The sequence below is a fragment of the Saccostrea cucullata genome, unplaced genomic scaffold (assembly GCF_032062105.1).
Source record: "Saccostrea cucullata isolate Sc308-1 unplaced genomic scaffold, CSIRO_AGI_Scuc_v1 ctg28, whole genome shotgun sequence".
Taxonomy (NCBI): domain Eukaryota; kingdom Metazoa; phylum Mollusca; class Bivalvia; order Ostreida; family Ostreidae; genus Saccostrea; species Saccostrea cuccullata.
The window spans coordinates 1-27,586 of record NW_026939565.1 but is presented as its reverse complement, the minus strand read 5'-3'; the positions used below and the strand labels follow the sequence as shown (position 1 = coordinate 27,586).

The 27,586-nt window shown below is 32.8% G+C and overlaps 2 protein-coding genes across 5 annotated transcripts; both read right to left on the bottom strand.

Moving 5' to 3' along the window:
* Positions 1–370: 370 nt before the first annotated feature.
* On the bottom strand, positions 371–21,043 carry LOC134253266 (uncharacterized). Of its 4 annotated transcripts, none has more exons than XM_062735782.1 (12): positions 20,870–21,043; positions 19,931–20,119; positions 17,046–17,174; positions 16,663–16,726; positions 15,222–15,367; positions 15,063–15,137; positions 14,739–14,888; positions 14,548–14,623; positions 14,284–14,378; positions 13,994–14,187; positions 13,658–13,818; positions 371–973 (listed from the first exon to the last, which is right to left on the bottom strand). In XM_062735782.1, the coding sequence occupies exons 1-12, from the start codon at positions 20,958–20,960 to the stop codon at positions 931–933; spliced, it is 1,413 nt and encodes a 470-aa protein (XP_062591766.1). In that variant the 5' UTR covers positions 20,961–21,043; the 3' UTR covers positions 371–930. The 4 variants fall into 4 exon arrangements, with proteins under 4 accessions (XP_062591766.1, XP_062591764.1, XP_062591765.1 ...); XM_062735780.1 differs by lacking the exons at positions 13,658–13,818; positions 13,994–14,187; positions 14,284–14,378; ... (6 more) ...; positions 19,931–20,119; positions 20,870–21,043 and adding exons at positions 1,339–1,499; positions 2,049–2,242; positions 2,387–2,481; ... (6 more) ...; positions 3,995–4,183; positions 6,752–6,955 and having other exon boundaries at positions 379–973; XM_062735781.1 differs by lacking the exon at positions 371–973 and adding an exon at positions 13,386–13,556.
* On the bottom strand, positions 7,638–12,343 carry LOC134253267 (uncharacterized). Its single transcript, XM_062735784.1, has 12 exons — positions 12,215–12,343; positions 11,291–11,479; positions 10,598–10,726; positions 10,439–10,502; positions 10,143–10,288; positions 9,985–10,059; positions 9,672–9,821; positions 9,480–9,555; positions 9,049–9,143; positions 8,590–8,783; positions 8,246–8,406; positions 7,638–7,846 (listed from the first exon to the last, which is right to left on the bottom strand). Exons 1-12 carry the CDS (start codon positions 12,303–12,305, stop codon positions 7,804–7,806), a joined length of 1,413 nt encoding a protein of 470 aa, XP_062591768.1. The 5' UTR covers positions 12,306–12,343; the 3' UTR covers positions 7,638–7,803.
* Positions 21,044–27,586: the final 6,543 nt, after the last annotated feature.

The following is a 27,586-nucleotide window of genomic DNA, read 5'->3' as shown; positions in this document are numbered from 1 at the left end:
TAGCGTCAGACTCAGAGACAGATGCGCACGAGATTTTCATGCATACTAGGCCTCCATAGCTCCTGACCTATCGACCTGCCTAATTTACATTCCGGCAGAATTATCAGGAAATCAACTCCGCTTACTTTCAAAGGGTTATCATATAGAAAAAATTTAGAAATGGAAATATTATTAAATAACTTAATTATTTAGCCTGATTCTTTTTTGTTATCTTCATATTTGATATAATTTATTAATTGCAATTGGGTTGATCAAGTTATTACATTAGGGTTCAGCAAAACATACTAATTTGCCCTGGTGATTTACATGTCCAGCAAACAATAAAAAATGAAATATATATTTATTTATTATTCATAACATACACTGTATTTTTAAATAGCATATACATGTAAATGGGAGGTAATTATGCCATTAAAAAAATATACAACTTATATTACAACATAAAATACAGTTTTATGAAATACAAAGACTGTGGCAAGGAAAAAAAGAAAGCACCATAAAATAACTAGCTCAGGCAACTCAAATATACAAAAAATCAGTTGAACATACTTGTGTAGTTTGCGTAAATAAATAGTTTATGATTTATAAACTGAAGTAAAGGATTTGATTGCTTTATTTTTATTTGTAAATTGCACTAGTAATTCAAGGTTATTAGAGACACGCACCTGATCACACCTTTGAAATTTCCAGGGCTCCTTGTTTTGTGCCCTCCACTTATAATTTTTTTTTGAAGAATTTTCAAAGAGCGATCACTTTTCGTTATCTTCAAATCTTTTACATTATTAATTTATTATCTTAGATTATCAACTGAAAATATAGTCAAGCTTATTTTTGCGTGTACAAAAAAAGTCCTTGATATGTTCAAAAATTTGAAATTAATATTAAGGCATACAACAATCACATCTTGATAAGGTTGTGTATCTTAGTGATTCAAAGATAACTGGAGAAGATCTGTACAACGTCTAGCTTGTACCTGAAAATAAAAAAGAAAAAAAAACTTCACGAGAATGGGAAAAAAGATCACATCCCGGAAATAATCGAAATTAAAGTTTTCGATGATCAAAATGTTCCCATCATTATTATCTACATACACTTGTTTCATTTCTTTTGTAAGAATCTTTGTATTTGTTTGTTTGTTTTTTCATATAAACAATTTCTTTTCAAAGTTTCTGAATCTTGATGAAAAATATACCGACCGGTGGTTTCATTTAATCCATTTTTCCCGACTCTCGTAAAAAAAGTGTACAAACGTGTTCAGGAAATGTTTGGTGATCAATGTATTTAACATGCTATGAAGTTGTTTATAAATGTAGCTGAATTTGCATCCATTTTTCCTACCATAATTGAAATGATGGAGATTCCAGCTCATACATCTCCCCATCCAATTGAATAAGCCGCCTCAATAATGTCAGTTCCGGATCTTCGTTCTCAAAACTGTCCTTCATTTCAACCGTGAATCCTCGGACATTTAATGCCTCCAAATCACTGTTCGAGACTTCCTTTAAAACATTAATTAGATCTATTTTAATATTGGTCAATTTTTCAAAATAAAATGTCTTTAATGAAAAATTATTTCGACAACTACATAGCATTACTGGTATGGTTTAAATTGTACTATTTGTTCATCCTTTCTTCCTTACTGCTTTTCCAAGTCAAGTTTTAACACTCTGTTGTTGCCTCACCCTAGATCAGTGGTACAGGGTTTGGGATGATTTTGATACAAAAAATTCTAAGCTATATGTTTAATTCCTTATTTTATCACTTTGATTTATTAAAGTCCTCTTACTGTTTTAAAAATATTTATTTATAATTTGATCGTATTTTCTATTGAATAGAAGTCAAAACAGTTTAACAGACCAACAGAATGATGTTTGAAAAACATTCATCAATTCAACTTTGAAAGAAAGCAATCATACCAAGTCTTGTACAAAAGTTGGCTATAACTAAAACATTATTTCATTGTCCAATGATATCAAAATTTTTTAGCCACTGAAGATTTTTCTGAGAATATTTTTTTTTAAAAACCTCACCCTCAACACCCATCTTACCATCGGTGTCCTCCTAGCAACGTGTTTGAAAAACCGGAACATAACCCCAGCAGAAAATTCATCATAAAAATGAAATGTGGAAAGCGTGGTGGGTTTAGGTACAAACATTCTAGGGACGTCAAAAATCACCTGACCGTCAAAGATGACGTTACCATTCAAGGTCATCATGTTCCACAACTTCCGGTCGAAGATCACTGTAGGAATATTTTTACAGTTACTACATGTAGTACCTTAGTAAATTTTATTCATTCATGTATACTAGTTTTAATCTAAGAATGCCAAATTACATATATGAAAGTTTTACACGGAAACGTTTTACAAGAAACCTTTATATTTACCTGTATCAGAAGTATAAGAACTGTATCCTGAAAGCTTTTTGTCTTCAACCAAGATCTCCGTCTCATTGCTGTCACTATTGCGTCTTTCAGTAACTCTGTTACATGCCGAAAAACGCAGGATAATTTTTTCAGAAAGTCATCGCATAAATCAATTCAAATTTTATGGATATATTCGCATGCATATTTTCAATTACACTAAAAAATTCTTGGAATACATGTAACGATGTATCCACTTCCCCTTTAAACAAATAATGATTAATTCAATAAATCTTAATATAACAAACTTACGATGTAAAATAGGTGACCTTGGCTGTGAAAACGCGATTTGTTTGAGATTTGAAAAGGAACATCCACATGGGAACAACTATAAATTCAACAAAACAAAATGGCATGAGTACTTGCTCCAGAAAACTCTGTGATAACATGATGATGAATATATTTTTTGAATTTTCCTTCATCTTACTAAAATATCGCGATCGCCCGAGCCATCGAAACTTCCTGTCGGAGTAGTACAGTAGATCTGTCAATACTCCGTAAGTACACGCCGTTCCCCCGAATCCGAGGAGTTTACCATTGTTGTACAGAGCTAGCAGGTGCGACGACACAGTTCTTCCTAATAAAGAAAAGCTTATCATTTTCAAAGAATTCAAACATCTTTTCAAAAAGTAAACTAGGCTACCTAAAATAGAATTGAATCTCACCAGAGTTTCGATGAATGTTACACAACATACAATAATTTTACAACATTGAAGAATTTTGCTCATTTTAAAAATAAAAGTATGTACTATGTCCAATGTACTTTACCTTTAACAACATGAAGAGCAGCGGTAAGGACGTCTTTGCAGCCAGTGTTATTTTCCGTCACCCCACAACCAGTTCCTGAGGGTAAATAATGGTCCAATCATTATTTTTCAAACCTTATTACTTATGGCGTCATTCTACTCTGAAAATGCAGAACATATATATATGATAGATAACAAATTTACCAGTTGGTATCATGGCTATGGGAATGGTCAAAGGGGACAGCTGAGCATTTTGATCGTTGATATCCACGCCTTGTTCCTCTTGTCTCCTTCTCATCAACACGTTGACCACTTCATGATATGACCCGTCTCCTCCGAGGAGAACTATTCTGGTAAAAATTCGTAGAAAATGAACTTGTCCTATAGAAATTTCAATTTACGAGCAACATTCAAGTTAACAAATATAAAGCATTACCCATCAATTTTAGAAATGTCGTAGGTTTTTGCCACATCTATCATATGTCCTGCACGTTCAGAAACTGAAATGGATTAGAAGATACATGTACATGCAATTAAACAATTGAAAAATGCTTCATTTGTTAGAATTTTGTCCAAAAATGGACTATATTTACATAGTATATCCATTGATATTCCCGAAAGTTTAAAAACTGGTTCCACAATTTTCCTGAAATCCTTTCTGGCTGTGCCATTGCCGCCAATAGGGTTTATCATAATCAAAACTTTCTTGGGACGTTTTGTTCCTGCAAAATTTGAAATAAAATAATTGTACTTTATTCTATACATGTAGTTTAGGTAAGCAATAATTAAGAATCAAGAAATGCTAAGACAACATATGATAATATACCATTTGCTATTCTTTTTGTCAAATCTTGTTGAAAATCTTTTCTTTGATCCCCAGTTATTATTTTGCATTTTTTCAGCAGCGTATTTGAAGCACCGTTTTCGATCAGCCATACTCGAGTAAACTCGGTTTTGGTAAACCATCCCTTTACTGCTTCATCACAACCGATGACGTCATTTAACTGGTAACTGACTGGAAGTAACAAACAGCACACATCAACCACTTACTCTTTATACTTCGGAGATTATATCTTCTTTTAAGGATAGTTGTTCTTTGTTTAAATTTCATTTATTTATCATTAATTGATGCACTAACTTATCAGAATTCTTTCATTCTGATAATGAATGAAAATTGAATCCAGTTGGGGCACAAACCAAAATTTCTTTCACAAAAATATCTCATAGCTGATGCATGAACGGAAAGGTTAAAAGTAAAAATATAAACTTTATTTAAGATATTCAATGTATAACGTCCATATTTTGTACCTAATAAATGAATGGTGTGTTATTTTTAATCATGGTAGCATAATGAAGATGTTATCAAATAAAAATGCTCCACCAAAGGAATTTACAAAATTTTGATTATTGTCCAATTAATTGCACCTTGAATTTTACATTGAAGTCTTTCGGCAGCACATGTTTTTATAAGATATTGTTAAAAGTAATTTGAATTTCAAACAAATCTCTTCGTGGAATTACGCATAAGCTCCCTCTTTATTAAATTATGAAATAAAAAGAATTATTTACCGCAGAAATTGTGAGAAATGAAAATTTTACTACTTTCACCAAGGGCAGATAACTCTAAGACTTCAAAAACTGTTAATGTGCAAAATGACTGTCTCCTTACATGTTATCAGTTTTGTAAGTTTGGTTCATTTCACTATTATCGTTATCTAGACATGCGTTTTTAACTATAATTTGAAATTATTGAAAGTTATGCAAAATCCTTTCATTATACATCTAATACCTTAACAAATCTTTCTTTAATTTTCTGGTACATGGTGATTAAAGTTGAACTTTCTTATTCTTATAAAACTTTTTTTCAATAATATCGATAACAATCATGATCAAGATTGTAAATGCAACTATAGAAGTCTTCATCGAAAAAAAAAATGAAGCCGTCGTTGTATTTTTACCATTTTATGTTATTTAAAGCCTAATTAGACAAGGCTTAGTGAATCTGTATAATATAATACTGCAAGTCAGTAATATATACCAGTTCTGTTTTATGTATTTTAACCGGAGAGTATTATTTCAGAGATTTTTACTCTAACATTTTTAGCTCACCTGAGCCGAAGGCTCAAGTGAGCTTTTCTGATCAAAATTTGTCCGTTGTCTGTCGTCGTTGTAGTCGTTGTTGTCGGCGTCGTCGTCGTCGTAAACTTTTCACATTTTCATCTTCTCCGCAAGAACCACTGGGCCAATTTCAACCAATCTTGCCACAAACTATCCTTAGGTGAAGGGCATTCAAGTTTGTTCAAATGAAGGGCCATGCCCTCTTCCAAGGGGAGATAATTATGAATTAATGAAAAATTAATGGCATCTTTTAAAAATATTCTTCTCAAGAACCACTGGGCCAGGAAAGATGAAACTCATGTGGAAGCATCCTCAAGTAGTGTAGATTCAAATTTGTTCAAATCATGACCCCCGGGGGTAGGGTGGGGCCACAATGGCCAATCAAAGTTTTACATAGGAATATATAGGAAAAATCTTTAAAAATTTTCTTCTCAAGAACCACTGGGCCAGGAAAGATGAAACTCATGTGAAATCATCCTCAAGGTAGTATAGATTCAAGCTTGATCAAGTCATGACCCCCAGGGGTAGGATGGGGCCAAAATTGCAGATCAAAGTTTTACATAGGACTAGATAGGGAAATCTTTAAAAATCGTCTTCTCAAGTACTTCAAAGCCATCATTAGTGATATTTATATGGAATCATTCTCAGGTAATTTAGATTATAGTTTGTTCAAATTATAACCCACAGGGATAGAGTGGGGTCACAATGGGAGATCCAAGTTTTACACTAAAATACATATTTAAACTCTTTTTCTCAAGAATAGCAAAGCCATGATTAGTGATACTAGTATTTATATTGAAGCATTTTTGGGTAGTGTAGAATTAAGTTTGTTCAAATCCTGATTTAAATTCATTCATTTCATGGCCCTTTGGGGTAGGGAGGGAAACAATGGGGAATTATATTCAAATTTTTATGAAGTTATATATAGGAAGGAAATGTTTAAAAAAATCTTTTTATCAAGAACGTCAAGGTTATATGCTGTATTAATATGAAGGCATTCTCAGGTAGTATTAAATTCAACCCCCCCCCCCCCCCCCCCTTGCAGTAAACTTTTCAGTTCTGATCTTATTTGTGCTTTTTCCTAGCTGATTTGCTCAGGTGAGCAATGTGGCCCCTGGGCCTCTTGTTAACTTTCATACGAGAAATTCAATTTTATAAAAAGAAGACTATATCTGACATGAAATCAGAAAAAAATTAAGAAAATCACATCATACCATAGGTACTCCTCAGAATTCTTACAAAATTTCAAAATGTATTTCTTGACTGTGGTTTTATGACACAGTTTGGTCTCCATACCCGTGTTTACATAACACAGTTACCGAGTTAAGAAAACATTCTTACCTTATCCAACTCATAACTATATGCAACACCATTAAAAGAGTAAAATATCTTATAATTCATTTTTTATGCCAAAACGACCTCTCAAAAAAGGGTTAAAATATGTATACACAACAAATAAACTCACTCTCTGTTTTGCCACTTGATTCAAACGTTAACTTATCGTCGTATACAGTCACTTTCGTCTGCAAACCATCCACAATCAAGTCGTATCCCATCATTCACAAGGATTTTTTTGCAAAACGTATGAAATCAGGAAAAAAGCAACAACTTGACCAAGCCCAATGCATGTCCTAAATTGACATCATTCTTCAAAGTACAGCTGTCTGTTTGTGACATCTCAAATACATATGCCTCACTGTGTCTTTATTATTGATTTTCTCATTTTTTTATACATAAAAATGCAATTATGAAATAAATATCATTATCTTTTTTTTTTACAGAAGTATCAGGTGCTCATACTTTTTCTCATTGCAACTCTTGATATGCATTTTATTTCAAAGAAATGCTTCAAATGGATGACCAGTTTTGAAGTGGTTATATATTGATTTCTGTTATCTGCAAAAAATGAAACATAGATCATATATGCTTAAGACATTGCATGTATTTCCTTGTCTATTAATGGACGGGTTTTCACGCACTTGACAATTACCAGGTAGGGAGTACATGTATATATTTGATGAAAATTTCTGAATGATTGCATGTTATACCCTAAGGTTTCCCATGGGCTCTGATATAAAATTGTTATAATAAAGAAGTCTTTGAATACATGGGTTTTTAGTCATTTTATTCTGACTGCAAAGGATAACTGATGATAAGATTGCAGATGAACATGTACAGATGCAACATTTTTTTTTATTTTAATAAAAGTCAAAATCCTTCAACACAGCTTTATTCTCAAATAAAATGTACATTTAATATACATACAATCTTAAAATTATACTGAAAATCACATCGTTTGCAAACAATGATATACAAATAAAGATTAAAATTACAAGTTAGATTTCTTTTGCGAAATGATTGATCACCCATCTTTTGAAAATAGGTCCTACCTAAATCATATTTGCAAACATGCAGTTCTAAGCTTAGGATGCATATTACAAATCATGCTTTTATTGTTGCATTAACTTTTTCGAGTGTCTGTCGTGCAAGTATAAAATCTTCCCAAAGATGATTATTCTACAGATAACTCGAAAAGATCTGTACAACGTCCAATTTGTACCTGAAAAAAAATATAAACAGGAAAAATAAAATCATAAACACATTGTAATTCAGGGTAATAGTAAACTGAATTTCTGAAAAAAAAAAAGAAAAAAAAAAAAAACAATTTCTGAGATTTAATAATAAGGTTTTCCATTTTATCTTTTTAGAATTTAAAACTTTTATTTTGGCATACTCGTATACATCATTCATTCATCAACGTTTTTTAAATTAAACGTAATGCTAAAATTTTACATTAGAAGGACATTTCTTGCCATCATAAATTCCATGGAAGATAAACTAAAGATTTTTAACACTCGATTAATTAAAAATAACTTTTTGGTGTATAGTTTTTTTTATGTGTTCAAACGCTTATTCCTTAATTTATTTTAAAAGAAATCAATCTATCGTCTATCGATACCACAACTGGAATGAAGGGGATTCAAGTTGATATATCTCCCCGTCTAGATGTATAAGTCGCTTTAACGTCGCCATTTCCGGGTCCTTGCTATCCAGACTGTCCCTTAGTTCCACCGTGAACCCTCGGGCATTCACAACCTCCAACTCCTTGTCTGAAAATTCCTTTTAAAGAAACGATATTTGAATAATGCCTTTGATATTTTTCTCTTCATGTTGGGGTTCATTCGAAGAAAATCATTATGTATATTGAAGTGAGTGTTATCTTGTTTATCTCAATATCTGGACTATTTATGACATAATTTGAACTTATGTTTTAAGCTTGAACATCAGTATTTTCCGTCTTACCATAGGAGTTCTGTCACCAATATGTTTGAAGAATTTGTTCATGACCCCAGCAGAAGGATCGCCATAAAATAGAAAGGAAGAGCACGTGGTGGGTTTGGGTACAAATGCTCTGGGAACATCGAACACGACTTGATTACCAGAGATGAAGTTACCATTTACGGTCATTATGTTCCAAAGTGTGCGATTGAAGGTCACTGCAATAGAAGATCAGTGTTAAAAGTAGTTTCTTTCTAAGACAAGGTGATGTTTAAAAACACTGTCCTTCAGAAACTGAGATGTTTTTTTTTTATTATGCACTATTCGCCTATAACAAATAAATACTTACAAAATTACAGAAGAACTAAATTCTTCTTTTTCATCTTACGTGAAAAGTTAATGGAAATGATTTTAAAATCGTCAAAACAAGGGAACTCAAAATCCTTACGCTATAATTACGAACTCTTAAGGAATACGTTTTACCTGTATCAGAGGTATAAGAACTATATCCTGATAGTCTCTTGTCTCCAACAAAGACCTCCCGCCCACCGTTGTTACTGTTTTTTCGCTCATTGACTCTGATTTGTAAAATACATAACTTAAACTTTGATAAACAAACAAAAAAAAACAAATACATATCAGAAATAAACATGTTTCAAAAAATAGAGCTTCACTCTAATGCATCAGGTTTTATCATACACTACAACCTATTAGGAAGTTGATGTATGAACAATGTTTTTTTTAAATACAATGTAGGTCAGTGATTAATAAATTTAATAAAATACGAATTCGAATGGGGAATCTCCTATCAAACGATAGATCATCTTTGATAATAACTTAATAAGGTCATAAAACGACCATAGAAATTAGAAAATGTAGACTTTCAAAGATTCTAACCACCATAAGCTACTTACGATGTGTAATAGGTGACACTGGCTTCAAACTTTCGATTCGTCTGAGATTTGAATAAAAACATCCATATTGGAACAACTAAAAATACAACTTCCAACCATTGAAAGATCACTTGAGATGATAATTAAAATAAGAATACAACTATATTCCAAAAAATGAAATATATAAAATGAGATAGTGTTGTTTTAACATACAGAAGTATCGGGATCGCCCAAGCCAGCGGAACTTTCTGTCGGAGTAGTACAAGAGATCTGTCAAGACTCCATAACCACAGTCTGTCCCGCCGAATCCTAGGAGTTTGTTATTACTGTAGAGTGCTAGCAGGTGAGAGGAAACTGTCCTACCTGTGCGTACATTATTAACATATTCTCAAAATTATATCAATATCTAACAGACCACAGAAAGCAAGCCCCTTTTCATTTGGTTTATATATATATTTCATAGTATAACATCAAGTTTGGGACTGTCCTTTCATGAATAAACTGCTGTTCATATGCTGAAACCTACCTTTGATAACGTGAAGAACAGCCGTAAGGACATCAGTGGTTCCAGTGTTACATTCTGTCACCCCACAAGCAGTACCTAAAATGACAAGAACAATTTAGAAGCTGGTTAACAGAGTAAGCGATATTGTGATCATTTAAGGAAAACAAATACCATGATACCTGTTGGTATCATGGCTATGGGAATGTTCAAAGGGGACAACGCTGCATTTTGATCGTTGACGTCCAAGCCTTGTTCCTCTTGTCTCCTTCTCATCAACACGTTGACCACTTCATGATACGACCCATCTCCTCCAAGTAGAACTATTCTAAGGTCAATATATAGAGCAATTTATTGATAATAAAGAATAGAAATATCAAACATCAACTAAACCAAACGGCATAATTATGTTAAATACATTTGTAAATTAAGTTTCTTTATGTATATTGAAAATACATATATATAATTGAATCATTACCCATCAGTATTACAAAAATCATAGGTTTTTGCAACATCCGTCATATGTCCAGGCCGCTCAGTAACTGAAATAATGAGAAAAATGCATCAAGTTTACTAAAACATAATGTCCAAAGTTTTTGCCATGATCAATTTCTACTTTAAAAAGGATTATATTCACAAATTATATCCATAGATATTCCCGAGAGTCTCAAAACCGGCTGTACGATATCCATGAAGTCCTTCTTTGCTGTACCATTTCCACCTTTAGGGTTAATCATCACCAATACTCTTTTGGGACGTTTTGTACCTACAAGGACATTAAAAGTTGATTCAGTGATTGATAATCACTATTCGGTATCGTCATCTTTTCATCTATTGTATGAGGTTTTCCGCCTAAATTTAAAAAAAATCACTTGTACCAGGACTTCACTATATATACCGGTGACAGACTTCAAATTTGTCCCTTTTATTTTGGCAATCAAAACCATTTAACAAGGAGGAATCTTTACTGTACTAACGCCTATCGAGGCACATGGTCTCATCTGAGAAACCTGCGACTTTCTACTCAAAAGTTTTACTAAGTAATTGTGTTATGTATTGTGTTTCAAATGGACTATCAATTAGAATGAAAAACGCCAGTCAGCATTAAATTTTAACACAAGGATACGTTGTATTTAATGATAAGGTCATTGTGTCGACCAAAAACCTGAAGAATGATGTCTTCAAATGCTCTTGTGTATCAAATCACATTATTACTGGGGTACCAAGTACTTGTATACTCAGCAAAATATCTAAATTTTGAATCTTAAAACAATTTTATCACCTTAATTTCAGAGCTTTTTTTGGAGTTTATGGGAAAAAAGTTTCTTACTGCATGTTATTTTTTCTGTCAGATCGTGTTGAAATTGTTTTCTTTGGTCTCCAGAAATAATTTTGCACTTTTTTAGCAGCAAGTTTGAAGGAGCATGTTCGATAAGCCACACTTGCGTTACTTCTGTCTTGTAAAACCACCCAATCAGTACCTCATCACATCCTATGACATCATCTAACTGGTAACTGACTGAAAAATAGAAAAACAAGCATCAATGTTTAATGAACAAACCACAATATACTGGGTGAGAGTATCCTTTGAATTTTTATGCCCTTAATCGAAGATTCGGGTGTATATAGTTTTCGTCCTATCTGTCTGTCCGCAAAAATTATAACCTTGCCATAACTTTCCAGTGGGCGGAGCTATGTCTTTAATATGTTACAGGTGTATTGCTTTTGACAAAACCTTTTTTGGGATACCACCAAATATGACCTAGTGACCTTGACATTGGAGTTTGACCTTTAACCAAAAATATCCAAAATATATTTAAGCTTGTACATAACTTTTAAACCGTTAGTACTATGGCGTTCATACTTTACATGTGTATTCCCTGTGACACGAACTTCCTTTGGTATCAACAATTTTAACCTTTTCTCTTTGACCTTTGATTTTGACTTGTATTTTAGAATCTTCAACCCTCGATTAGAGCTGCCAAACGGGGTCATCAGTGTTTCAAAAACACATATTGTTTATATCAGATAATACGTGGGTTATGACAAATTACAGATCTGTAATTTGTCGCACATGGTTAACCATATATGTTTTTACATTAGTATAACATGTTAGATGCAGAGAAGTATATGTTTTTATTTCAAATTTATGCTAGAAGTCATGTTTTACAAGGATATTATATACATCGATACAAAGATCTGTAAATAAAATTAGTTATTGGAGTAAGGATGGATACATTTGCGTTAGACTTACGGTCTGTTATGCCACTTGATTTAAACGTTATTCTATCTCCAGAAAGAGTCACGGTAGCCTCAGAACCATCCACAACCAAATTATACACCATCTTTAATTCAAAGAGTTTTGCTAGTGTATAAAGTCAGAAATAAGTCCACATGATGATCTCAATAGACATCATTCATTACAGTACTGCTGCGTGTATGGGACTTCTAAAATATTTACGTCATGATCATCTAATCTATATAAAATAGGTGAAGACAATAATAATTTTAAACAATTAATAAAACATAAAGTTCATGTAATTTCTGACAAAATACGATCTTAGATAGTTTGTTTTTACTAACAAGATCATAATAACGGTTGAAGAATTTACTCAATATGCTGAGATTGTTGAAATACTGGTAAGATTATTTTATTTGTCAGTAGCCAATTTATATATTGATCATAATCAGAGCACTCTCTTAGACCAAAAATAACGGGAGAAATGAACACCCATGCAATTGATAGTTGAATGTTTCCATTTCTATTTGTTTTCTGTGTGATATCTGCATGTCGCACGCGTGGCGCAGTGGTTTGAGCGTCTGTTCTAGGGTCGCGAAGTAAGGAGTTGATCCTTATATCTAGGGTTCGAATCCCACTGTGTGACGTGTGGAGACCGGTCCTTTGGATGAGACCGTATAAAGCGAGGTCCTGTGTGGCAGTATGTGCTGACACAAAAACATTTCAGATATTGTAAGAAATCCAACCAGCTATTCTCAAGAATATACTGTTTCAGTTTTTCTTTCGTCTATTTTTTGTAAATTTGATTAAAAATTATGTAGACTTTGTTAGTTTTCTTTTCAATATTTTATAAAATTAAACTCTGAAAAGAAATTTAAAGCACAAGACTTTTAAAAATATAGAATTAAGGGGTTTTAACAAAATGAATGATATAAATTATTTTAAATATTTCCAAATTAAAAAAAATGAAATTGTTTGGAACCTTATCCTACTGGATATTGTTCCTATTATTAGAAACTCTAAAATCTCTCCAACTTGGAAAGAAAACATGGCTAAATGGAAGTCAAGACTGTGTGTACATTTAAAACTGTTCATACATTTAGAAAGGAGCAGTAATAGATAATATACATGTATAATGAAACTCAAAGCAACCATTTTTAATTTATTATATTGAACATAGATTTTAATGTATACATAGTTTTAGGAAATGCCAGGTGTTCCTTGTAATAAATAAGAAAACATCAAAGATTCTTTGATTTTGAGGTACATTTATTCCAAAAACAAAAATGATGGGATTTCTTCTTTCTTTACTGTTCACCGATAACTTGAAAAGAACTGCAAAACGTTCAGTTTGTGCCTGAAACAAAAAAAAGCATTACAAATAAAAGCTAGAATGAAATTATGGCAAAATAATGGGTTTCAATTAATGAGCTTTAAAAGAGATTGTTATATCCGAACCATAACTGAAACGATGGAGAATCCAGCTGATACATTTCACCATCCAGTTGAACGAGTCGCTTTAGCAACGTCATTTCCCGTTCCTGCCTGTCACAACTGTCTGTCACTTCCGTCTTTAGCCCTTGGATATTTATTGCCTCCAGTTCATTATTTGTTACATCCTTTGAAACACAGTTTTAAAGGGTTTATATATTTATAATGCATTTTTGCTAATTTTTCTACATAATTAAAAAATTAAATGCTAAACATGTATTTCAAGTACATGTATTCACTTATTAAAGAGCTTTTTTGCCTTACTTGCTCGTCAAATTAGCAAGCAAACCATTTCAGTCTTACCATAGGTGCCCGGGTAACTATATTTTTAAGAAATCTGAACATGGCACGAGCCGATACATCGCCGTAGAAAAAGAAGGAGGTACACGTGTCGGGTTTTGGAACATACATTCCGGGGACATCGAACACGACTTTGCCATCTATCATGGCATTAATGTTAAAGACCATCAGGTTCCACAACTTCCGCTTGAAGGTCACTGTAAAGAGATATTCATTCAAAAATTATCGGTGGCTCGAATTTTTTACTGGTGTCATGAAAATTTCAGTTAAGCCTGCTTTAGTAAAGGTTTTACCTGTATCAGAAGTATAAGAGTGATGTCCCAATAGCTTTTTATCTTCGACAAAGATCTCTGTCTTGTTGTTTTCACTGTTAAGTCGCTCTGTGACTCTGATATGTGGGAAAAAAAACGGGATGAACGATTGGATACATTTTAGAGTGATCATAAAGAAAAAAAAAACAATAAATGACTCTATGGCATTGTAAATTTTATTGGATGCCTATACTGTCATTGGAACCCCCCCCCCCCTTCACACATTATAGAATTAAGTATACCTACGATGCGTAACACATGACCTTGGCATCGAATGGTCGATTCTTCTGAGATTTGAAAAGGAACAGCCAAATTGGCACAACTACAACAGGGAAATTTTCAATAACGCAAAAACCAAAAACGTTTACATTTTAGAGTATTCATAAAAAATCAAAATAATAATAATATTCAAGAGTGTTGGTTGTTTATATATGTACCAAAGTAGCGGATTCGTCCGAGCCAGCGGAACATTCTATCGGAGTAGTACAGGTTATCTGTCATGAATCCGTATGAACATCCTGTTCCGCCAAATCCCAGGAGTTTACCACTGCTGTATAGAGCCAGTAAATGACACGGAACAGTCCTTCCTAGAAGTATACATTATCAATTCATTTGGTTAATTATAATGTCTATATATTTACAAATAAAGCAACTTTATAGATGGCTATTTGTGGAGCATTTGGTTATCAAGAAAAGTATCACCTTGCAAGAAAGATTTTTTTCTCACGAAATCGAATAATCAGCTTTTTTAAAAATCTTACCTTTTATTACATGAAGACAAGAAGTCAAAATATCTTTACACCCTGTATTGTATTCTGTTAACCCACATCCAGTTCCTGAAATGAGACAAATATAAATTTATCCTTATAGAGTAAACATACTGTTGCCAGTAAAGTCAGCGATTAGCTAAAGACGGTTACCCGTTGGTATCAATGTTATAGGAATGTCCACGGGAGACAGCGTTGCATTTTGATCGTTGATATCCACGCCTTGTTCCTCTTGTCTCCTTCTCATCAACACGTTGACCACTTCATGATACGACCCGTCTCCTCCAAGGAGTGCTACCCTAGAGTCATTTTTTTAATATTTCCATTTCTAATTTTTATGTGCCCGGATCGATAGATCCAGGGCGTATATTGTTTTTGTCCTGTCTGTCTGTCTGTTTGTTTGTTTGTCTCGAACTTTAACCTTCACCATAACTTTTGAACCATGAAAGATAGAGACTTCATATTTGGTATGCATACTTCACTAATTAAGGTCTTTCAAAAGACACCAAGGTCAATGACCTTGTGACCTTAACTGTGGCGTATATGCTAAAAATAGCTTTTTTCTGCAAACTTTTACCTTCTTCATAGCTTTTGAACCATGAAAGATGGAGACTTCATATTTGGTATCCATACTCTACTAATTAAGCTCTTTCCAATGATATAATGATGAATGACCTTCTGACCTTGAATGTGACCTATATGCTAAAAATAGCTTTTTTGAACCCTTACTATAACGTTTGAACCATGAGAGATTGAGATTTCATATTTGGTACTTGTGACCTTGACTATGACCTTAACGTTAAAAATAGCTTTTTCCGAACTTTGTTGTTCTCTCTATGATAACGCTTTGAAAGTTAGAGGAGTTAATTTCTTGATAATTCTACCGGAATGTAAATTAGGCAGGTCAATAGGTCAGGAGCTAAGGAGGTCTAATATTCATGCAAATCTCGTGCGTATCTGTCTCTGAGTCTGACGCTAAGGAGGCCAAATATGCATGAAAATCTCGTGTGGCTGCCGTTGTGTTTGACGTCAGTGGGCGAGGACTATTGAAATTGGGATGGGAATCATTGTGCAATTTAAATCTATATCAGCATTTTTAAAGTCTAAATCTACAAATTTATTTCACAATGAAATGGAAATATAAGGAATCACTGTCTAGTTAGTATAGTATGCAAGGGACATCAACAATAGTGGGAAACATGGGATAATTTATGCATAACGGGCTTCGCAAATTATGCAAATTATCCCATGTTTCCCACTATTGTTGATGCCTTGGCATACTGCTGTAGATGTACTTTTTTCCACGGGGTCATAATTCCGCGGAATCTCAATTTCTGTTTAATCCGCGGGTAGAAAATTACGCGGATTTTCTAGATTGTCACTATTTAGCCTTACATTTATATTAATATAGTATACTAACTAGACAGTGATTCCTTAAATATACAATATTTTTTTTAGCTAGAGACTACTGGATTTATTAAATAAAACAGATAACTCTTATAAAAATCTGTAGTTTTTTCTCTTTCAGATGGCCCAAACTGAAATATTTTAAACCTTTTCTACCATGAAAGATGATTTCCTTTATGTATATTACCCACTGGTATTGGAAAAGTCATAAGTTTTCGCAATATCAATCATATGTCCCGCATGTTCAGTAACTGAAAAGGAAAGAAATTCAGTTGTAATCAGTACTTAACGGATTGCTCAAGATCTGAGACGTTTCATTAGTTTATGACATCATTATCAGTTTCCATATTATAACTTCACAATCAATACTATAATATAAATCTATAAAACTATAGTACATGATATGATTTCTGAACATGCATGTATATGTAGTGCTTGCATCTTCAACGTTATGACGAAAATACACAAATCTCACTTCGCACTTAATTTCAAAATAAGGAATCTTTCTTTTAGAAACATCACTGTTGGGTCAACCCTCGAAGAAGTGATCGACTTGACGTCTTGACTTACAAATTACATCCAAGGATATTCCTGCAAGTTTAAATACTGGCTGCACTATGTCTCTGAAATACTTCTTTGCTGAGCCACTGCCACCGATTGGGTTAATCAACACCAACAAACGTTTCGGGCGTTTTGTGTCTGTAAAATACAAAAAAAATATTGTATGGAAGAAGTGGCTTGTGATATAAAGGTCAAGGTCATTTTATTTAGAATCCAAAACATAAAAGCGAAATGTGCATTCATTACAATAAAAGAGAAGGGGGTGTCTGTAAACATGAGGTCTTCTACAGTTAACAAAAAAGAACGGGCGAATAAAATACGCACACATAATATATATCATATTGCTTTAATACATGCGTATATATTTTAAACAAGGGTCAAAACAACCATTTTTATTAAGGGGGATGTACAAGCCATATTGGATCTAGTCTGGTGTAAACTAAGAAATACCAAGAATGCGCTTAATACTCTACTAAACTAGCCCAGAGTTACTCAAAGTGCTAATGCACTAATTATCTACTGTTAGAGACCAAAATTAGTGAACAATTAAGTTTATTTTGTCTTAATTACAAGAAAATTAATCAAGTTAGAACTGCGCAGCTACAGCATTCATGAGATGAAAAATGCATTGAAAATGGAGTTAGTTTGATTCATTGATAATATGGCTACAACCATTTGTTTCGTTTTTTTCTTGTCATTATCCATAATTCTTGAAAATTTGATTTTTCATATGGGTGTCTTCCTGAGGCCATGTGTTTATTTCGTCCGACATTCCTCTGTCACACAGAATTCGAATAACAATGATTTTAGAATAAATGCGACCATAATAACACCAAGACAAGAAATTACTAAGTAATAATCATTAGGTTATATTACTTACTACTTTTATTTGTTGCATCGCATCGTCTGATTAATGAAAAAACGCGATTTTAACCTCACTCCAGCAAATCGGGAAAAACTGTTCTGTTTACAACTCGAAATTCCTCGCTAAAATTATTCCACTAAGCACATGGTTGGCATGTGCATATATCTGCTGTGGATAAATCCGTTTATTACCATGATTATATTTAATTTTTCATGGAACAAGTCTTGATAATTTGTTGGTTTCTTTAAAACTCAAGAAAAAAGATAAAAATGTCCTAAGCATATGTGTTTACGGTGGGTCTTTTTTCTGTGGCGATAGAAGTTATTTTCAAATGGGGCACTGCAAGGAGGATGCTTAGCATTTAATTTGAAAATGTTAAACAATACGCAGTGCATGAAAAATAGATTGTAATTACATGTATTACATTCGAAAGTCGGTACATATGTCTATTTTGTTTATAAGTTAGATAGAAAAAATAGGCATTTATAGGATTTCCTTCAGGCACCTCACATAAATAGCTATAATGTTTGCAATGACCCACACATTGTATGGGGTCATGTTTGGACACAATTTACGCATCATGTCTCATTATGTTGACAACGTTGTAAGCTCTCGCTCATTGAAGCTTGATAAAATATAATGAGTTGTTTCTATGAAATTTAGAAGCTAGCACAATGTTTGCAATGAAAGGTCCATTGCATATGCTATGTCTATCATCGCAAAAAAGTGAGTGCTAACCCCCCCCCCTCCCCCGAAAATCCTTTGTTTGTTTTTCAAAATAGTGTCAAAGATTAAAAAAAATTGCATTACTAAGTATGTGATGGAACATGTACTAGCCTTATAATACCACTTGTTATAAAAATATTTGGTTGCCCTCTCTCCCGATTTACTGCCTAGAAATGGCCCGATTCATTTTTTTAACATTCCATTACACGATATTTTTTTTCTTTTTCTTCCGTAAACAATTCTGTTTAAATTTTAAGTTTTTTTTTCTCACCTATAAATACGGACCCAATAATTTTTCCCTGAGTTGGGAGGACCACCAAACATCATTTTAAAGATGTTTATAGGTTTATTTTTTCTCTTTACTTTGTACAATTGTAATTTTGAAAATATGGGCAAATAGAAAAAAAAAATTATGTTCAAACTAAATAAATTACTTCAAGCCACACTATAACACCTTTCCTCTTTTAAAAGTGTTCATATTATTTGAAATATTTTGCAACTGTAATTCTCTTCTACATTTAAAGATTGTTATGCCACTCCATATTAAGAAGAGGTCTGGAAAACAAGATTCTGTGCTAAAAATAGACCACGTGCTGCTATCCATGAACTACTTTCATGGTTCTTTACACCCTTTTTGAAGACAATGGTACCTTGTTTTGAACTTGAAATTATCATTTAAAAGTGCAAAATTTAGACATTTTCTCAACAAATGGTTGTAGAGAGAACATTAATGCACAGGTTGCATATTTTTTTGGATTTTTTAAGGCTCTGCTGAATTCTGTAGCTGCGCAGTTCTAAGGAGCATATCAAAAGCATTTTTCTGCAAAAGTATAGATTATATATGCACAACATGCATTCGGTTATGCATATTTATTGTATCTTTATCAAAAAGACTTAAGATTTGATCAAAATATAATGTATTTTAGCCATTTGAAGAAATGTTTACATTTTGCTCTCACTGCACTAAAGGTGGCCGTACATCCCCCTTAAGAAGGAACAATACTTGATTCGTTAGCGTAGTAGTATAATGCTTTTATGATGATTAAGATACAAGGCACAGGTGCCTGATGACCGATGAATAGATGGGCCATCATCATCCACCTCCACCCTTCTGAGAATTTTTATTAGACACGATAAATTATCCAAAATTTCAGAGAATGCACCTCAATTGATAATATAAATACCATTTTAGGTGTCTATAGATTTTAAAGGCACAACAAGTCCGACCGAAATCTCGCTTTTTTTTTTACCATATTCATAATATTATTATGATTTTGTACAATATGACATCATGATAACTTACATTTTATTGTCTTTTCTGTTAAATCTTGTTGGAAACGTTTTCTTTGGTCCCCACATACTGTCTTGCACTTCTTCAGAAAATAGTTTGAAGGACCGTGTTCGATAAACCAAATTCGGGTTACGTCAGTCTTGCTAAACCAACCCGTCACTATCTCATCACAACCAATGACGTCATTTAACTGGTAGCTGACTGGAAATGAGTAATGAATACAATCATCTGATATGGCGCATTTTCTTTCATATTTTCGTAAATATTAAATAAATATATTTTTAAAAATTTAAAAATTATAATGAATACACCTGTGAATAAAAAGGATGGAGATAACAAACAACGGTTCACTTTAACGCAAAGAAATCCAAACTTTAACCTCGGCCATAACTTTTGAACTGTTTGTGCTAGGGCTTTAATACTTCACTTGTGTATTTCTTGCCACAAGACCTTTCAATGGGTATAAATATTTTTCACCTTTACCTTAAGAGTTTGACCCACTTTTATAAATCTTTATCCTTGTCAACAACTTTGGAGCAGTAAGAAATAGAGCGTTCATATTTCACAGATGTGTTCCTTGTGCCAATTAAGACTTTCCTTTAAGTAACAACTATTTTGACCTTGACCTCTGGAGTTTGACTTGCATTTGATAAACTTAAAACCTAGCCATAAGCTGTCATACTGGGACGTCAGTGTTTCACAAACACATCTTAATATTATTTTTGCTAATAACACGATTACAGATTTTTTTTTCCATTTGCTTATTGCACTCGTTGCCTACCATATGTGCATAATAGTTTATTGTAAATTTAAATATTTATAGATCTATAAGTTTAGATAAATACATCTGGCTTGAATTTAAAATAACAAATACTGTTAGATTAGTCTGACATGCTAAAGAAACATTTTAATAGCTGAATAGGAAAATAATGAGTTCTTAGTCATACTTACAACTGGTGGTGTCATGTGATTTAAACGTAATTTTTTCTTCATCTAACGTCACTTTGGTTGGTGCGCCATCCACTACCAAATCATAATCCATCCTTATTAGTTACAAATGAAAAATCTCTTTGCGTTAGAGATTTTTTTTATAGCTCATAACCTATTTTCACTTATCATATTACGGTGGGCAGTTTATGACACAATTGATTTTTTTACATGTACCGGTGAATACCAGTCTCCATCAAAATTAAAATCACTCACAAACAGACAGATAACAGTTAGGCTCTAGATATATGAGAAAGTTATGAATTGAACAAAATAAGGGTATTTCATTCCATATACATATGTTTATCCTGAGGCCAGATGGAAGGATGTATGGAATACAAGTACATAACTCAGCCAGGGCAAATCCCCATCCAGTGACCAAATTTGATTGGGCCTGGATAATGAATTTGTTTCCTAAGTAACCAAATAAATCCTTTGAAAACCAAAGTCCAATCAATGATGTTTCAAACTATACAGTACAGGCCACGAGTTTTCCGCATCGCTCGGTGGAAAAAGCACCGTGTGAAACGCTCTGTGTTACACCGTGTACACGGTGTAGCACGGTGTGTGTGGATTTGAAATATACAGGTAGGCACACCGGGCCGCACCGTGTCTAGAAAAATCTCAGCTAATGTCCTCCGTGTCGCACCGTGTCCATAAATTTCGCTCCGTGTCGCATTGCGTGTCCAGAAAATTCTCCTCCAAGCTGCACCGTGTAAATAGTATTACAGACAAAATCGTTTGTTTCTGATAACAATTTAATAATAAATTTTTATGACAATTTATAACTTTGGGTTTATGTATGTATAATAATAATTTTCATTTTCCCAGATATTGGACTCTGAAGGGCACGCATGATTATTGAGATTGGATATCGGTAAAAAAAAAATTGAATGATTTTCATCTGAATTAACTGTGTGTCTAGAAATTTATATTTTAGTAAAACTATTCATTCACGTTACAAAATCAAAATTATGAATTTTATTTTAAATGAATAATTTAATTTTATGCGTTCATGTAACAAAGGAAGACGAAATGGCGTCGAGTTGCATTCATGTCACATACACTGTATGTAGTATAAAATCCGAGCTGTATTAATGTTCATGGTTTTAACATTTACAATACTAGTGTACGATCAAAGCATTATTATGTATATTCCTTATTAAAATACATTTATTTTGTTCATCTTGAATTATTCTGAATGTGGATGCGAAAATCGTCAGCAGAAACAGGAAATTAATGCAATAATTTCAAAGCGTATTTCACGTAACAGCAAATATTATTTTCATAGAGTAGTGTTCACTACGTTATGTTTTTAAAATCCTTTCGGTGTAAGTAATTATTTTAAAAAGATTTTCTTTATACTAATAAGTTTTTCTTTTCTTGTAAAGTGTATAAAAAGCAATACCAGAGAGAGAGAGAGAGAAATTAATAAGCACAAAAAAACTGCTCAAAGACCAACTTGTCGAGTCAGTGTGGACGTACGATGGAAAAATCATTGCGAAAACCCATAGCAGGAAAAGATGGACGATCACGCGATATTCGGACATCGAAAAATTAGAGGGCAACATTATGCGCGGCCCTCAAACCTCTACTCCAGCTGCGGCAGTGTTCAAATAAATATAGGACAACTTTGTGTCACACATACCTCTCTTCTCACTTGGATATAACTGGACTCCATCTTTCATAAGTTTCAGAAGTCTATTCTGCAATATCTTAAATGTATTATTTTTAGTAAGGGTTTTTCCCATACTAGGGTAAATACTTTTCTATAAATAGATGTTTACCTAAACACTATATTTTTGTATGGCTTAATACACCAAATCCCATACTGTACCTTTTTGTAAATGTGTTCTTACGTTTTCATACTCAGTTTACTGATACTCTTGTGTTTACAAGTCAAATTTGTGTTTTTTGTATATATGTTTTTTGTTCAGTTCGTATTCATTTCTTATGCGTTTTGTCTTATTCCAACCATACCGGTTTCATTTTTACTTTTATACACAGCATATCCGATGTGTGAATCCATGCCATCCAAATCAAATATAATGATTTTTGACACAAATGATTAAGGTGATTATAACTACTTTTAGGATGTCATGGATAAACTATCAGTTAGATTTTTGTGTATGTTTAAATCTACATTTTCGTCGTATTATTATATATATACTGTTAATATTAGGGTGCATAGAGACCAATCCTGGCCCCAGTTTTATTAAAAGTAGCCATAGTAGCAAACCTTTAAGTATAGTCCATAACAATGTTTGTAGTCTACTACCAAAATTAGATATCATAACTTCAGAGTTATCAACATATGATATTATTACCCTTAGTGAAACGCATTTAGATAATAGCATAAGTAATGAAAATATTTCAATAGAAGGATTTCACCCACCTATTCGAAAAGATAGAAATAGACATGGCGGTGGTGTTGCTATATACATTTCGGACCAATTAGCTTACCATTTTCGAATGGATTTGTTAATTGATGGATTAGAAATTCTTTGGTCAGAAATACATAATGGCAACAAAAAAATTTTATTAGCTGTACTTTATAGGCCCCCATCTTCACTAGCTAGCTATTGGGACTTATTTAGCTCAAATTTGGAAAAGGCACTTGAATGTAATCTCCCAATATTCCTACTAGGAGATTTTAATGTTAATGTTTTGTCAAATCAAAGTAGCAGTTTCAAACTAATGCTACAAAAATTAAATTTAACAAATTTAATCGATTGTCCAACCAATTTTACAAAAACTGAGGGTACTTGCATAGATCTTATAATTACTAGCAATCCAACTTTGGTTGATAGTACATTTGTTTCAGCCCCATTTTGTAGTTCACATTCCCTTGTTGGACTGGACCTGAAATTCAATATACACAAACAATATGCATATAAGAGAGAAATTTTTGATTATAGTAATGCTGATTACAATAACCTCAATAATGATTTAGAAAATATAAATTGGGATTCAGAAGTTTTCAATACTACTGATGTAGATGAAATGTACTCTAATTTTACAAAAGTATTAACCAAAGGCATAGATAAACACATCCCTAAAAAAGCAATTACAATTCGACCAAAGGACAAAGTATTTATGAATAGTACAATTAGAAAATTGATGAGAAAACGAAATCGAATCCATCGTAAAGCTGTCAAATCAAAAAATCCACTTCACTGGGAAAAGTATAGATACCTGCGAAATCAGGTCATTGATGAAATTAGAATTTCTCGGCAAAATTATAACAAAAAACTTACAGAGCAGATAAATAAAACAATACCACCTGGTAAATGGTGGAGAATAGTGAAATCATTATCCAAACTAAACAATAAACATAAGCCAACACCTCCTCTTAAGGTCGATGGCCAAACACTGTTTCATCCCATAGACAAGGCCAATGCTATAAACAAATTCTTTACAAATATCTCTTGCATTAACGATGAGCCTGATTTACCACCCCAGGGACCAGGTCCCCCCTTACATCATATGGAAACAATTAGAATTACAGAAAATGAAGTCTTAGACCAGTTACAAATCATCAATACATGTAAGCCATCAGGTCCTGATGGTGTTTCACCTCGAATTTTAAAATCTACTGCACAATCAATCTACAAACCACTGACAAAATTATTTAATATATCACTAAACAATGGAACTCTTCCTAATATTTGGAAAATTGCCCAAGTTACTCCTGTTTATAAAAATAAAGGAAATGCAGATGATGTCAATAACTATAGACCAATATCAGTAACATCTGTTGTTTGCAAATTATTAGAAAAAATTATTGTCAAGCATCTGCACAACTATATACTTGAGAACGATATACTATATAAGTTCCAGTCTGCTTTTCAAACTGGCGACTCAACCAGTAATCAGTTGGTGGAAATCTATAATACTATTATATCCAATCTTGATAAAGGCCGAGATGTACGGTTTGTGTTTTGTGATATTTCTAAAGCATTTGATAGGGTCTGGCATGAAGGAATTATATTTAAATTAAAGGAAATTGGAATATCAGATCAAATCCTAAATTGGGTCAAAAACTACTTAGTAAACAGAAGACAAAGAGTGGTCCTTGATGGTTATACATCAACTCTTAGACCAATTAGTGCAGGTGTCCCCCAAGGATCTGTTCTAGGTCCTTTCTTATTCTTATTATATATTAATGATATTTCTTCAAATTTAACAAATAATGTCCGCTTATTTGCTGATGATACTTCACTCTACATTATTGTTGATAATGACATTGTTAGTGCTGCAAACTCATTAACAAATGATTTAGAAAAGTTGGATCAGTGGTCAAAACAATGGAAAGTTGATTTTAACCCCAAGAAAACAGTGAATGTAAATTTTTCCAGAAAGCAGTTTTCTCATCCCAATGTTAAATTTGGTTTAAATGGCCCCTTAATTGAGCCATCGGAAAATCACACACATTTGGGACTAAATTTTCAGTGTGATGCAAATTGGAAATCTCACATACAAATTACTTATGAAAAAGCATGTAAACGGTTAAATGTTCTACGAATGTTAAAACATTCCCTTTGTCGAGACGCGCTAATAAAAATATATATGTCATTTATTAGACCAGTTTTAGAATATGGTGATGTTGTTTGGGATAATTGTAATGAAAAGGAGTCATCTCTATTGGAAGAAGTTCAAATTACTGCTGCAAGAATTATTACAGGAATGAGAGTGAACTCATCAAGATCACTTTTATATGATGAATTGGGTTGGAATACATTGTCTGACAGAAGGAAAGTACATAAATTAATATTATTTTACAAAATTGTGTATGGGTTAGCACCACGGTACCTTCAAGATCTTCTAAGACCTTGTATTCCACCCCAAACCACATATTCATTAAGAAACAATGACGGTCTTACTTTTCTTATTCCTCAGACGAGGACCACATCATATATGAATAGTTATTTCCCTTCTACAATTAAATTATGGAATAGTTTACCGTACCATATTAGGAGTTTACCAACACTATCTTCTTTCATTAATGCTATTAAAAAGACTCATTATAGAACACCCAATAAACTTTTTAATCATGGAAATCGTAGTCAAAATATTATTCATTGTCAACTAAGAAATAATGCTAGTAGTTTAAATGCTGATTTACAGAAAGATTATATAAGTGATAGCTCAAAATGTGAAAATTGTGATTTTCATATAGAAAATGCATATCATTTTTTCTTTGAATGCCCATGTTATGTTGAGCAAAGAAACACTCTTTTTCACTGTATATCTAGTATAGACCTGCAAAATCCTATTCCTATTTCCCTTAATCTTTTATTATTTGGTGATAGTAGTATTTCATATGCAAAAAATATGAAATTATTTGATTGTGTTCACAATTATATATCACAAACCAAAAGGTTTCATAAATGAAGTGTAACAATGTAATACTTATTCCAGTTTATGTTTTAAGTTAAATACACATTCATTGTATGTTTATAAATTGCTGTAGTTCTCATTTTTTCGATTCAATTCATTTCCACATTTATAAACCGGTATTCATATGTTGTTTTTTTTTTTTCCTTTTCTATCTTTACTCATGTATCTTTCTTTCCCCTATGTTCTATTTAAATTTGTGTCTGTATACAACTTATTGGTCATATATAAACCTGTTACTATATGTGTATTAATTAACCTTGTACATATGAAGAGGGCTTTAATAGGCTATGCCTGCTGCCCAATCCTATTATGTATTTTACATAATAAAATATGTTCAAATCAAATCAGAGAGAGAGAGAGAGAGAGAGAGAGAGAGACTCATACAATCCCTTTCTAACATAGTAATTTCTTTTTTAATTTTTCGATTTATTTAAGTTTTGGAGGTCACAATTAATCATTCTATAATTCTATTTAATTGCCACAACTTTTGTTCATATTCAACCCATTTAATGCAATCAATTCGTTCTTTGTATATGCTGAACGCACAAAATCATCGTGCATCACCTGCCAATCAAATTCCCCTGACGCTAGGTGACCTTGAAAGTCTGTTTACGCGGAAAGAATTTCTTTTGTGATTTGAAACAATCTTATGGTCAGTTCCGAGTTCACACCTGTTTAAAAAATATATTGGGTCTCTGCCGGTGGGCCAGGGGCACCGTATGTTTATCACACCTTTCAAATTCTTTAGCTCTGACCACAGCAAGCATATAACACACTCAACTGATATCATGCGAAATTCATCTTTCAGGTTTCACCACAACAACGATTATAAACTTACATGTACTTTATTAATTTATTTACCCTTTTTCAGATACAAATAAGCATGTATCCCGTAGATTAAGATTTAAAAAAAAAACATAACACAGATCTAAATTTGCAGACTTCTTATAAAGTTTTAACCAGCTGATTTGTATCGCTTTCTAGAGGGGGGGGGGCATTTTTTAAAAATCGCTAAATATCTATGTTTTCTCAAACCGTTTTTTTTTTCTCTTTTCATTTTTTACACGATTTCAGAATGAAGTAATATTCGTACTGAAGTTAGTACATTTCATTTGCCAAAAATTCGGCTGCGATTTTTTATTCAGCGTGTTTACTAAGTTGATCACTATTTTAATTAATGAAATTTATCAGATTATCATCTCTGCCTGTTCAGTAAATTTTCGAGTTTACTGCATTTAATATTTATCTCCATATTTTACATATTTACAGATTTTTAGCGTT

Bases quoted from the DNA above. Each gene is read 5' to 3' on its own strand.
- LOC134253266 (XM_062735780.1), bottom strand. From the start codon at position 6,845: ATGATGGGATACGACTTGATTGTGGATGGTTTGCAGACGAAAGTGACT. The intron at 3,000-3,190 runs GTAAAGTACATT...TTTCTTTATTAG, and splicing joins TGCTCTTCATGTTGTTAAAG to GAAGAACTGTGTCGTCGCAC. The intron at 974-1,338 runs GTAGGAAAAATG...TTTTATTTTCAG, and splicing joins TCTCCATCATTTCAATTATG to GTACAAGCTAGACGTTGTAC.
- LOC134253267 (XM_062735784.1), bottom strand. From the start codon at position 12,305: ATGGTGTATAATTTGGTTGTGGATGGTTCTGAGGCTACCGTGACTCTT. The intron at 10,727-11,290 runs GTAAGAAACTTT...ATGTCCTTGTAG, and splicing joins GACAGAAAAAATAACATGCA to GTACAAAACGTCCCAAAAGA. The intron at 10,503-10,597 runs GTGAATATAATC...TCATTATTTCAG, and splicing joins AATATCTATGGATATAATTT to TTACTGAGCGGCCTGGACAT.